We start from the raw sequence: 13,641 nt of genomic DNA, 5'->3' as shown, positions 1-13,641 counted from the left end.
ACGGTTTGCAGACAGCCTCAGCCACTTAGTGAGGCCCTTTGCAACCCAGTGAGCCCCCCCCAAAAATAGGGCTAGGGTTGTACTTCGGAAGTAAAATGCCCCTGTGTTCCATCCCCGGGATTACAAAAATAAAAATAAAAAATAAAGAGTTGAGTTGGGCATGGTGGGGCAGGCTTGTAATCCCAGCATTTTTTTTTGTGTGTGTGGGGGTTTGGGGGTGGAACCCAGTGAGGCCCTTTGCAACCCAGTGAGCCCCCCAAAAATAGGGCTAGGGTTGTACTTCGGAAGTAAAATGCCCCTGTGTTCCATCCCCAGGACTACAAAAATAAAAATAAAAATAAAATAAAAGGTTGAGTTGGGCATGGTGGGGCAGGCTTGTAATCCCATCATTTGAGAGGCTGAGACAGGAGGATCGCAGGGTCAAAGACAGCCTTACCAAGTAGTGCAACTATCCTCAACCTAGCAAGACCCTATCTCCAAGTAAGAAGCAAATCGGGCTGGGGGTGTAGCTCAAAGGTAGAATGTGTCTGGGTTCAATCTCTAGTAACACACACACACACACACACACACACACACACACACACACGTGATTTATGGGTGGGGCGCAATGGTGCATATGTGTAATCCCAGGACTTGGGAGGTTTAGAGGATCACAGGTTTGAGACCAACAACAATAACTTGGTGAGAAACGTAGCAACTTAGCAAGATTCTGTTTCAAAATAAAAAATAAGAAGAAATAGTTGGGTATGGTGGTACACAATAATCCCAGTACTTGGGAGGCTGAGACAGGAGTAACACAGGTTCACGGCCAGCCTTTAAAAAATGGGGCTGGGAGTGTAGCTTGGAGGTAGAATGCCCCTGGGTTAAATTCCAAGTACTGACTGCAAAAGTTAAAATAAAATAGGGTTGCAAGCTGGGTGTGTGGCACACGCTTGTAATCCCAGTACTTGGGAGGCTAAGACAGGAGGATTTCAGATTTTTGGCTAGCCTCAGTTATTTTGTAAGGCTCTCAGCAACTTAAGGAGACCCTGTTTCAAAATAAAAATAAGCTGGGTGTGGTAGCTCATGTTTGTAATCCCTATACCTGAAAGGTTTAGACAGGAGGATCACAGGTTCAAGACCAGCCTCAGCTATTTAGTGAGGCACTCCACAATTTAGTGAGACCTGTTTCAAAATAAAGAATAAAAAACAGGGCAGGGGGTGTAGCTCAGAGATAGAATGCTCCTAGGTTCAATCCCCAGTACCATTAAAAAAACATATGGCTGAGAGTGTAGGTCAGAAGTAGAATGCTCCTGGGTTGTTCAACTCCAGCACCAAAAAAGAAAAGGAAATAGGGCTGGATATATAGCTCAAAGGTAGGATGCTCCTGGGTTCAACCTTATTCACACACACACACACACACACACACACACACACACACACACACACACACTAAATTTACTTTCAAGACAGGAGGATCTGGGGTTTGAGACCAGCCTCAGCAATTTAGAGACTCAGCAACCTAGCAAAACCTTGTTTCAAAATAAAATATAAGCCAAGCATGGTGGCACACACTTGTAATCCCAGCATTTGGGAGGCTGAGACCAGAGGATTGTGGTTCAAGGCCAGCCTCAGCTACTTAGTGAGGCCCTCTGCAACTTAGTGGGGCCCTGTTACAAAATAAAGAATGAAAAATAGGGCAGGGGGTGTGGGTTCCATCCCCAGACCCACAAAAATAAAAAAATAATAAAATGAAATATAAAGAGCCAGATGTGGTGGTGCATACCTGTAATCCCAGTACTTGGGAGGCTGAGATAGGAGGATCGCAAGTTCGAGACCAGCCTCAGCAAGTATTGAGACTCGCCAACCTAGTGTGACCCTGTTTCCAAATAAGAAATCAAATCGGGTTGGGGGTGTTGCTCAAAGGTAGAAGGCCTCTGAGTTTCTGAGTTCAATCCCCAGGAAGACACACACACACACACACACACACACACACACACACACAATAAATAAATAAATAAATAAATAAATAAATAAAATAATTTTTAAAAGGGCTAGAGTGTGGTTCAGAGGTAGAATGTCCCTGGGGTTCAATCTCCAATACCACACACACACACAAATAAATGTACTATGTATTTCTTTTTGTGTGTGTGTGTGGTACTGGGGTGGAACCCAGAGGCTTTCTACTTCTGGGCTATACTCCCAGACACATTTAATATTTTATTTGGAAACAGGGTCTCACTAAGTTGCTGAGAGCCTCACTAAGTAGCTGAGGCTGGCTTCGAACCTGTGCGATCCTCCTGTCTCAGCCTCCCAAGCGCGGGGATTACAAGCGTGCGCCACCACGCCCGGCTCTATTTTTTATTCTTTATTTTGAAACAGGGTCTCACTGAGTTGCAAAGGGCCTCACTAAGTAGCTGAGGCTGTCCTCAAACTGCGGTCCTCTTGTCTCAGCCTCCCGAATGCTGGGATGACAAGTGTGCGCCACCACGCCCGGCTCTAGTTACGTTTGCATTGGACATCATTGGGCTAGATTGCTAGGGGAGGAAACTGAGTTTTGGGGGAACAAATGGTCAGGTTTTCGATCCTGGGGATGGGCTGTTGGGTAGAAAGGCTGGGTTAAAAGGACATGGGGACTGGGTAATTTAGAAATTAGGTAATCAGAGTATGAGCGTGAGATTTGGGGGCAGGTGCAAACCGGCTGAGGGAGAGGGTCTGGTGGCACTGCTAGGAGGGTTCTATGAGGGCCCAGGGTCAGGGGATGGCCCAAGACGGGCCATAGTGACGGGCCGTGGAGGGGCTGGACTCACCGCTTCTGTTCCCTGGAGGGAGAGAGCACAGCACTGGTTAGCACCGCACCTCGCGCCGGCAGGACGCCCAGCCGGGCCAGCCTCCCCCTGGCCCCCGGCTCACCTCTCCTCCTCCAGCTTCTTCCGCAGGATGTCTCTCCTCCAGGCAGGCAGGCTGGCCAGCCGAGCCTCCTCCTCCTCCTCCTGAAACACAACCAGGGAACGTCAGGACCAGCGTGGGCTGGGAGATACGGGGTGGGGGTGAGCTGGGAAGGATACAGGAATAAGGGAACCCAGGTGTGGTCGCAGGAAGAGACCCTTCTGATGCCCTGCTATGAGACAGATGGATGAAGGTGTCAGGTCACAGTCCTGACCCTCAGCGACCCAGGCCCCTGAACCAGAGGTGGCGCCAGAGATATCGGAGCCGAGTATGGGACATAAGAGAACTTGGGAATGAAGTGGCGGGGCCCCAGGGACCTGAGGCTGGCTTCCTACAGGGGCTGTGGACAGATGGCCCCAGGGCTGTCACCCACGGTCTCTGGGCAGACTAGACCTGGGTCCCTCTGCACCTGGCCAGCTCCGGGAGGCTCAGGCTGCCCCTGACTCTCCTGTGAAGTGCCCATGGACCCTTGTCCCAGTGGCGAAGACTCACACTGGGGGGCTGTGATGACTTGCGTGTGTGTGTACGCGCGTGTGCATGCGTGCGTGCATGTTCCAACAGAGTCCACTCACAAGAAAGTATTTTATTCCTTGGATGTTACAGAGGAGAAAGGGTCTGGATACAGGACACGTCACACAGTACAGGCACAGCTGACCAGGGAGGTGGCTCTGAACGCCAGTGAGAACAGCAGGCCGCCTGCCCCAGGGGGAACCCCGGCCCCTCACTACAGGGTCTGCTTCTGCTGCCTGGCCCGGCAAGGCCCCGGGGCCAGAGGAGGCACGCGCTGGTCCCATGCTCCGCCCCACACCCTGCCTAGAGAGGGAGGCCGAGGCGGCCGGGCCCTGGGCAGGCAGCGTTCCCCCATCCTGGGTTCTTCCTGCCCGCTTCTGGCGGGCATCACTCGGGCATCCCGGCTAAATCTGCACTAGCTGCTCAGAGGTCAAACAGCTCCGCCTCCTTCTCCTTCCAGAAGGAGAAGCTGCGGTCGATGTAACGGCAGATGTCCTCGTTGCTAAACTCGCCCATTTCAGACACCAGCTCCAAAGGGTCTTCCGCGGGGGCTTCGGGGCTCGGCGGGTCCGAGGTGGGCGGAGGCGCGGCAGGCGGGGGCTGCGGGGCAGGGGCCAGGGCCTCGGGCTGCCCCTCCGCCGTGTCCTCCTCCTCCTCCTCCGTGTGAGCTGGAGGGGCCGCTTCCACAGGCTCCCCCTTCTCTTCCTCCTCCTTCTCTTCCTCCTCCTCCTTCTTCTCTTCCTTCTCCTCTTCTTCCTCCTCCTCCTCCTCCTCCTCCTCCTCCTCCTCCTCCTCCTCCTCCTCCTCCTCCTCCTCCTCCTCCTCCTCCATTCCCTCCTTCCCGGCCTCTTCTTCCCGGGCCGGCTCTGCCTCTGGGCCGTCTCCAAAGAACTGGCGCCTGAGGTCCTCGAAGCCGTCGGTCCAGCGGCGCCGGCCGGCCTCCACCTCCTCCAGCACGGCGCGGTGGAAGAGTCGGATGAGCTCCCAGGGGTGGCTGCCCAGCCGGTCGAACACCTCATAGCACAGCAGGTGCCGGAACTTGCGCTCCTCGCGGCTCAGGCCCATCTCCAGCAGCTGGAAGTAGCCGAGCATGAACAGGTCGAGCGTGAGGCTGTCGTGGCGCCGCGGCCGGCCGCCGTCGAGGGGCGGCAGGAAGTCCTGCGGCCAGTACACGCCGCGCGCCGGCCGGGGGCGCGCCGGCCCCCGCCGCGGCAGGCTCCTCCAGCGGCCCGGCCGCCGGCCCAGGCCCTGCCGCTGCGCCAGCAGGCGCCGCAGCCGCTCGTCGGGGGCTCGGGCCCCGCCGTCGGGCCCCGCGGGGGCCTCGGGCTCGGGGCGGGCGCCCGCCGCCCGCACGCGGGGCCGCAGTCTGCGCAGGCGCGCCTGGGCGGGGCCGCGGCGGCACCTGCGCCAGTGCTGCAGGGAGAGGTGGGCGAGGCGCTCCTGGCGCACGGCGAGGTCGTCCCGGCCGGCCGGCTCCTCGGGCCCGGGCGGCGCGGCCGCGTGGTCCTCCTCCAGGACGGGCTCGAAGGCGGCCCGCAGGCGCCGCACCGAGACGCCGCCGGCCCGGACCTCGCGCGCCGCCGCCGCGCGGCACCAGCCGAGCGCGTGCGAGCGGCCCAGGCACTGCGGGCCCGGCCGCCGGGGCGCGTCGGGCAGCGGCGCCCGCGGCCGGCCCGTGTCGGCGGTCAGCAGCGCGGCCAGCAGCGCGGCCAGGCTCCCGAGCAGCGCGGAGGTCCGGCGGCACCAGGCGGGCAGGCTCGGGGCGCGGCCGTACACGCGGCGCGGGTCGACGGAGAAGCGCGGCGCCGACCGCGCGGCCGGCACGGGCAGCAGCCGCTCCAGCTCCAGCTCCAGCCGCCGCCGGCGCGCCTCCAGCCTCCGGGCCTGGTGCAGCACCTGCAGGTTGTCGATCTGCTGCTCCATGCGGAGGACGTCGGCCTCGGTCATGAGCTCGCCGAAGAGCCCGAGGATGGCGCTGCGCTCCCGGGAGTACCGCCAGCCCTCCGGGGGGTAGCAGCACGCTGGCGCTGTCAGCTAAGGCGGGAAGACAAGAGAGGGGAGGGCGGTGCGTCTCCCTCTGGCCCCGCTCCCCGCAGCGGTGCTGGGGGGGGGGGCCTTTTGCATGTCCCGGGTGGTGTAATGGCTTCTTGGCAGGGACGGGCCCGCGCCTGGCCGTAGGGCGAGGGCACCGCTGCGAGGCTTCGGCTCCTGGCTCCGGGCGGTGTCCACTTTGGTCGCTGGCGGGGGGCACGGCCGGGCGCTGGGCGCTGGGCGAGGCAGGGCGGGCAGGCCCACAGGCAGGGGCTCCGCGCCTGGCCTGGCCGCTCATTACACCACCCAAGGATCAGGCGAAAGGCCCCAGCAGGCGGCTCTCCCTCCCCATCTGAAGCCTATGTGCAGGCCAGAGCCTCTCCTCCGGCCCAAGTCCTCCCTGCCCCAGTGGTCATGTTTTACATGCTGAATAAAAGGCTACTTGGCTCTATGTAGCTATCATTTTTATTATTATTTGTGGTAGGGTTTGAATCCGGGGGCATTCGACCTCTGAGCTACACCCGCAGCCCCTTGTCACCATCGTTATTATTATTATTATGATTATCTTATTGCTGTACTGGGGATTGAACTCAGGAGCATTTTACCTCTGAGTGACACCCCCAACCCTATTTTTTATTCTTTATTTTTTGCGGTACTGGGGATGGAACCCAGGGGCATTCTACCTTTGAGCTACACCCCCAGCCCTATTTTTTATTCTTTATTTTGAAACAAGGTCTCACTAAGTTGCAGAGGGCCTCACTCAAGCATGTGCCACCAGCCCGACTTATTTATCTTTTTTTTTTTTTTTTGAAACAGAGTCTCACTAAGTTGCTGGGGGTCTTGCTAAAGTTGCTGTGGCTGGCCACAAACCTACCATCCTCTTGTGGTAGCCTCCTAAGTAGTGGGATCACAGGTGTGCACCACCACACCTGGCTTTGTGTGTGTGTGTGGGGTACTGGAGATGGAACCCAGGGGCATTCTACCTCCCAGCTACACTCCCAGCCCTATTTTTTATCCTTTATTTTGAAACAAGGTCTCACTGAGTTGCAAAGGGCCTCACTAAGTAGCTCAGGCTGTCCTCGAACCAAGATCCTCCTGTCTCAGCCTCCCAAATGCTGGGATTACAAGCGTGTGCCACCACGCCCGGCTTTTATCCTTTATTTTGAAGCAGGGTCTCACTAAGTTGTGGAGGGCCTAAGTAGCTGAGGCTGGCTGTGAACTGTGATCCTCCTGTCTCAGCCTCCCAAGTACCGGGACTGCAAGTGTGCTCCTCCGCCAGGTCCCAGCCCACCTGGCCTCAGCTGCAGCTTCAGTGCAAGCCCACTCCCTTAGCCCGCGGGCTGATGCAGCCTTTGGAGCCCACTTGGCCAGTTAGTGCCCATTGAGTCCTCCCTTTGGTCTTTCCTCTGCCTCTAGATCTGCTCTCTGGCTTCCTGCAGCTCCAGACAGCCTCCCAGTTCATCTGGCCCCACAACCATCAGTCCCCATACAAGGATGCCAGTTCCCTCCTTAAGGGCCCAGGCTGCCGGCAGCGCGGGAGGATGTCCATTCTGTTCTAGGCAGCTGGCCAGGCCTTGCTGACCTGGCCCCACCGCCCTCTCCGGCTCAGGGCCCCATAGAACAGTCTCAGGGCCACATCCACTCTGCCCAGACGCCCGCCCCAGCCTCGGCTCTCCGCTGCGCCCTTAGCCACCTCCTGCTCACCTTGCCTGTCACTGCGCCCGGCCCAGACAGGGCGGTCCCTTAAGGCTGCTCCCCACCACAGCGCCAGCCACGTCAGAAAACCCAGTTTCTCTGGCCATTGCAGTCTCGCATGGTCCCTCACTGTTTTGGTTTTGTCTCCTTGGGACACTTAATTGCTAGGGTTTGAACACAGGGACATCTACCTCCAAGCTCCAACCCCAGTTCTAGTTTTTATTCTTTTTTTTTTTTTTTTTTTGGCGGGTCTGGGGATGGAACCCAGGGGCATTTGACCTCTGAGCTATACCCCCTGCCCTATTTTTTATTCTTCTTCTTCTTTTTTTTTTTTTTTTTGGTGGCACTAGGGTTCCTGGAAGCCCTGGGATACACTCCCATGGGCTGGGCTACACTCCCAGACCTATTTTTTAACTTTTTAATCTGGAAACAGGGTCTCTTAAGCCAGCGAGGCTGGCTCCGAACCAGCGCAATCCTCCTGTCTCCGCCTCCCAAGCGCGGGGATTACAAGCGTGTGCCACCACGCCCGGCTATTTTTTATTCTTTTTATTTATTTATTTATTTTTTGGTGGTACTGGGGTTCCTGGAAGCCTGGAAGCCCTTCTACCTCCGGGCTACACTCCGAGACCTATTTTTTATATTTTTATTTAGAAACAGGGTCTCTTAAGCCAACAAGGCTGGCTTCAAACCTGCGCGATCCTCCTGTCTCCGCCTCCCAAGCGCGGGGATTACAAGCGTGCGCCACCACGCCCGGCTTATTCTTTTTATTTTGAAACAGGGTCTCACAGAGTAGTTGAGGCTGTCTGTGAACTGCAATCCTCCTGTCTCAGCCTCCCAAATATTGGGATTACAAATGTGTGCCACCACACCCAGCTTACTTATTTGCTTTTTTGTTTGTTTGTTTTATGGTACTTGGGATAGAACCCAGGGGAATTTTACCTCTGAGCAATACCCCCAGCCCTATTTTATTTTATTATTTTTAAGGTAGTAATTTAAACTGCCCAAGCAGCCAATTTTATTGGTATTGCATTACAAATAAATAGCCTCAAATTAACACAATGTTTTTACAGATAGCCAGTATCTGAGCAACTTTCCATTGCTATTTTTAAAGATAAGAGGTTTTTAGTTTCTACACTGGTGTTAGTCCTGTTTTATTTTGAAACAAGGTCTTGCTAGGTTGATGAGAGTTGCACTGCTTGCTGAGGCTGTCCTCGAACTTGCAATCCTCCTGTCTCAGCCTCCCAAGTACAGGGATTTCAGGCGTGCATCTCCACTCCCGGCTTACTCAGTTGCTTTTTCATATACACGCAGGCAAGTGTGCGCCACCATGCCCAGCTTTTATTTATTTATTTATTTATTTTTATTATTATTTTGTGGCACTGGGGATGGAACTGGGGATGGAACCCAGGGGCTTTTTTTTTTCCTTCCAGGCTATACTCCCAGACCTATTTTTATACTTTATTTGGAAACAAGGTCTCACTACGTTGCTGAGAGCCTCACTCAGTAGCCGAGGCTGGGTTCGAACCTGTGCGATCCTCCTGTCTCAGCCTCCCAAGCGCAGGATTACAAGCGTGTGCCACCACGCCCAGCCCTTTATTTATTATTATTATTATTATTATTATTATTATTATTATTATTAATTTTGGGGGGGTTGGTACTGGGGTTCCTGGAAACCCTTCTACCTCCAGGCTATACTCCCAGACCTATTTTTACATATTTTTAAATTTGGAAACAGGGTCTCTTAAGCCAGCAAGTCTGGCTTCGAAACTGCGCCATCCTCCTGTCTCCGCCTCCCAAGCGCGGGATTATAAGCGTGCGCCATCACGCCCGGCTATTTTTTATTTTGAAACAGGGTCTCACTAAGTTGTAGAGAGTCTTGCTAAGGCTGAGGCTGGCCTTGAACCTGCAATCCTCCTGTCTCAGCCTCTGCCCAAGTACAGGGATTACAGGTGTACATGACCACGCCCAGCTAGAGAACATTTGTTGAGTAAAGGAAGGTAACCACCAGCTAGTGATAACCAACCCATCTTACAGATGTGGAAACTGAGATTGGGCAAGGCTCAGTATCAGCAGCGGGAGAGTGCTGTACAGGGATAGAGCCCGAGTTAGTCTGGCTGAGACCAAAGCCCTCTAGTGTACTCAGTGTGATTCTCTGAACAGTGTCAACATCAGCCACACCTAGAAGCTTGTTTTCTTTTTCTTGGGGGGGGGTGTACTGGAGATTGAATCCAGGGGCATTCCACCTCTGAGCTAAACCCTCAGGTCCCCCCTTTAAAAAAATTTTTTTTGAATAGTGTTTCACAAGCCAGGCATGGTGGTACATGCTTGTAATCTCAGTACTTGGGAGGCTGAGAATGGAGGATCATGGGTTCCCAGACAGACTCGCTACTTAATGAGGCCCTCTGCAACTTAGTGAGACCTTGTTTCAAAATAAAGAATAAGCCTGGCTGGTGGCAGTGGCGCTAGCTTAAGAGGCTTGAAGCCAGCCTACTGAGCGAGGTTCTCAGCAACTTAGTGAGACCCTGTTTCCAAATAAAAGTATAAAATAGGTCTGGGAGTATAGCCCGGAGGTAGAAAAGCCCCTGGGTTCCACCTCCAGTAACACCAAAAAGAATTTTAAAAAAGAATAAAAAATAGGGCTGGGGGTATAGCTTGGAGGTAGAATGCCTTTGGGTTCCATCCCCGGTACTGCCAATAATTAATAAATTAATACAAATAGAATAGGGTCTCAAGAAGTAGCAGAGGCTGGCCTCGAGCCTGCAGTCTCCCAGAAGTCTGTTAGAAATGCAGTCTGCTGGGTGCGGTGGCGCAGGCCTGTTATCCCAATACTTGGGAGGCAGAGACTGGAGGATTGCAGATTCATAGCCAGCCTCAGCGACTTAACGAGGCTCTCTGAAACTAGTGAGACCCTGTTTTCAAATAAAAAATAAAGTGGGTCTGGGGAGTATAGCGCAGAGGAGGAAGGCCCCCCGGGGTTCCATCCCCAGTGACACACACACACACACACACACACACACGCACACACAGCAGATGCTCACCCCCCACCCCAAGACCCCTTTAAGCCCCAAAGGCATTTTATCAAGTCCTAGGTGATCTCAAGGCACCTTGGAGTCAGGTAAACAATGCTATTTCACTTCAAAGGACCAGCTGCTGGGGTGAAGAGAGTAGGACCAGTCCAGCGAGGGTCCTGCAAGCCCACTTTTCTCCAAAGGCAAGGAACGGGTGGCCCTGCAGGCTGAAGGGCCGGGCCTCTGGCAGCGCCGCCCACCCACCTTGCGCCTCTGCTCCTCCTCCTCCTGTGTCCGCTGTTGCAGTTTCCTCAGCATCACCTGGCGCTTCCACTCGGGGATGGGCCGGCCCTGCTCGTCGTGCGTGGGGATGAGCGACTCCACGTCCAGCTGCACGCCCGGCGCGGGCGTGGCGGGCGGTGCGGGCACCAAGCTCCCATTGAGCAGCAGCTGAGATGCCATGGCCGGCGGGGTGGGGCTCCGGGCCCGAGATGGGGCTGGTGACACTGGCGGCCGAGGCGAGTCGGGCTGCGGGGAAGGAGGGCGGGGCTGAGTGGCAGCCGGCAAGAGGGGTGCCGTCGGGGGTGCCTGTGGGCGCTTACCTGTGCTGCTGGCTGCCCGCTGCCCGAGAACACTGTGGTCAGCCCCTTGCTCTGCGGCGTTGGCTTTAGGCTCTTGCCTGCCTTGATCTCAGCCAGTAGCTCCGAGTTGTCACCCGTTGGCGACATCATGTTGAAAGACTTGGTACCTGCCCACAAGAGAAGGGTCGCTGATTGGAGGAGAGACCCTGCGCCCCCACCCCTGCCCCTCTGTAGCCCCCTCCCGGAGCCTGACAAGTGGGGCTCTCCCCGGTGCCCAAGAGGCAACTCTCCAGAGCCCAGGGTACCTCGGGTGGCTTTCAGGGCACCCAGAGGCAGGCCCTGGGCTCCCAGGCCACGGCAGCCCCACCATCCTTATGGGTCTACTCACGGGGCATAGAGGCCCCGCCTGGAGGCCCCTGGGCATTCATGGTGGCTCTCGGGCTGGCCCTGGGAACTCCAGTGTATGTCTCCGCCCAGCTACTGACTTCCCAGCTCCAAACACTACCTGGGGCCAGCCACCCGACCTTTGTCCTGGGTTCTCAGGCCCGTCCCCACCAGGGCGGAGTCTCCCTCTGGCCCTCACCCTGCATCAGCAAAGCCCAGTGACCCTTGGACTAAGCTGTCAGGGATTCTGTGGTCACACAGACTGGAGTGCCAGCACCCAGCCAGACGCACCCTGAGCCCACACCCACAGACCGACAAGCGGACGCACCGAGCACAAGCAGGGGGACTGTGGTAAAGCACTGCCAGCTCTGGGGGGCCCAGGAGAGGAGCCTGCTGAGGGCGTGGGAGAGCGCACCCAGGAAGGAGCGCCAGGCAGATGCCATGCAAATGATGGGCCAGAGTTTGCATTTTCCTGGCGAGCGTGCTGAAGGTGAATGGGGATTTGGGGAGAGCTGTATTTGGAGCCCCAAGAAAGGGGCTAGGTCTGGGGAAAGAACAGAACAGTCCCAAAGGCGTTGGATGTCGGGGCCCGGGATCCCAGCAGGCATTGTAAAGAGGAAAGGAAGCCGGGCGTGGTGGCGCACGCTTGTCATCCCAGCATTCAGGAGGCTGAGACGGGAGGATCGCGGTTCGCGGCCAGCCTCAGCATACTTAGTGAGGTCCTTTGCATCTCAGCGAGACCCCGTTTCAAAATAAGGTATAAAAAATAGGGCTGGGGTATAGCTTGGAGGTAGAATACCCCTGGGTTCCATCCCCAGTACTGCAAATAAATAAATAAATAAATAAATAGGAAAAGGGGGCCAAGCACGTGGCCCGCCCCTGGATTTAGGCAGCACTGGGCACACATCTGAATGTGGGGTATGAGGGTAGACGCGGGCTGCCCCTCTGCGGCATCAAGGTCCCCTGGCCTGCCCCCTCCTCAAGTCCCTCTGTGTGTGTGTCCCGGGCAGGCAAGCCTTCAACCCCACCCCGCCTCAGCCAGGAGCCCCGAGCGGCTACTCACTCTTCCTGTGCCTCAGGACTCTGACTTCTAGGAACAGAGAGGGGAGAAGTGACAGGGAAGTTAGAGAGAGAGAGAGAGAGAGAGAGACAGACAGACAGACAGACAGACAGAGAGAGAGAGGGAACCCGGGCGAGGCAGGGAGGGTGGGGGTGTCGGACAGCGAGGGATGGCAGGAGGGGTGACCAGCGAGGAGGAGCTTTCCTGTCCTCGTGACCCTGGCTCATGCTGCTCTGGGGCCCCTTGAGGGTGCTACGTCCAGTTCCCCGAGGGCTGCCCAGGGTCACCACTGGCCCTGGTCCCTTCCCAGGGCCTCCACCTTGGCACTGGGCTCTGCTAGGAGGGGTGTCTGGGGCAGCTCCAAAGCTGTTTGTCTTCTGTTTTTCGTTTCAGCCCAACTGGAGGCTCTGAGTATAGAGCCGTGGTGGGCTGGGGGCCGTCTGCAGGCTCAGGTACCGCGGGGCGCACTGTGGGGCTGGGGCTCTAGGCAGACCACCCTCCTAGTCAGAGAGAACACTCGGGCTGGGGCCGCTGGACACTGTGCTGCGCTGAGTAGCTGGGAGGGGAAGGCGTCTCTGCTGGTCTGAGCCAGGAGCAGCACCTTCCAGGAGGCCTTGAAGACCAGAATCCTGGCCTTAAGAAATGATGCCCAGCCGGGCATGGCGGCACATGTTTGCAGTCCCAGTATCTGAGAGGCCGAGATGGGAGGATCGCAGGTGTGAGAGCAGCCCAGAAACCTAGTGAGACCCTGTTACAACATGAAAAGGTCTGGAGGTGTAGCTTGGAGGTAGAATGCCCTTGGGTAGTTAAATGCCCGGTAGCTACCAAAAATAAATGCCCAGGCAGGGGAGGTAGCTCAGTGGTAAGGTGTGTCTTGGCATAGTCAAGGCCCTAGGTTCAATCCCCAACATGTATACACACACACACACACACACACACACACACACACACACGGTGCCAAGGGGGGCTGGAATCCGGAAGAGAGAAGGAAAAAATTGATGGGTGAATGACCTTGTGCCCTGGCTAGGTTCTGACTGGCCCAGGGACCTGGCAGGATCTCGCTAGATGAATCCCTGTCGTATCTGAGCAGGGCTCAAGTCTGTGCTAGCCTTAAGGGACAAGAGAGAGAGGTGGGAGAGGCAGAGGTGCTGGGGACCGAGGGCTAAAGAAGGCCGGCCAGCAGTCCTGGATCCAGGAAGAGCTTCCCTGCCACACCTGTCCTGGGGGAACCCCACCCTCCCGAGCTGGGAGACCCTCCTTGGCCAAGGAAAAAGGCCCAGGGAGGAGAGGACCCTGGCCGGGGTCGCGCAGCCCCGGCGTGCCTGGCAGGAACTCAGCGCCTCCCCTAGGTCAAGGCCTCCACGGGGCAGGGGCTGGTGGAAGAACCTGAACGGGCCACCAGGCAGCTGGGGAGGGGGCGGTGTCTGGGCCTCCCTCCCCCTTC

The 13,641-nt window shown here is 56.5% G+C and overlaps 1 protein-coding gene across 1 annotated transcript in view; it reads right to left on the bottom strand.

Moving 5' to 3' along the window:
* Nucleotides 1-13,641, bottom strand: part of ESPN (espin) — a gene marked incomplete at both ends in the record, with an annotated part of 39,252 nt that overhangs the window by 599 nt on the left and 25,012 nt on the right. The window contains 6 exons of the mRNA XM_080691264.1: nt 2,790-2,801; nt 2,893-2,972; nt 5,335-5,472; nt 10,437-10,700; nt 10,775-10,920; nt 12,201-12,227. Of these exons, the coding sequence (XP_080547390.1) occupies nt 2,790-2,801; nt 2,893-2,972; nt 5,335-5,472; nt 10,437-10,700; nt 10,775-10,920; nt 12,201-12,227 (667 nt within the window). The remainder of the gene's footprint in view (nt 1-2,789; nt 2,802-2,892; nt 2,973-5,334; nt 5,473-10,436; nt 10,701-10,774; nt 10,921-12,200; nt 12,228-13,641) is intronic.

This window comes from Muscardinus avellanarius (genome assembly GCF_963383645.1).
Source record: "Muscardinus avellanarius genome assembly, chromosome: 3".
NCBI lineage: Eukaryota > Metazoa > Chordata > Mammalia > Rodentia > Gliridae > Muscardinus > Muscardinus avellanarius.
This window is presented reverse-complemented; position numbering and strand designations above follow the sequence as displayed.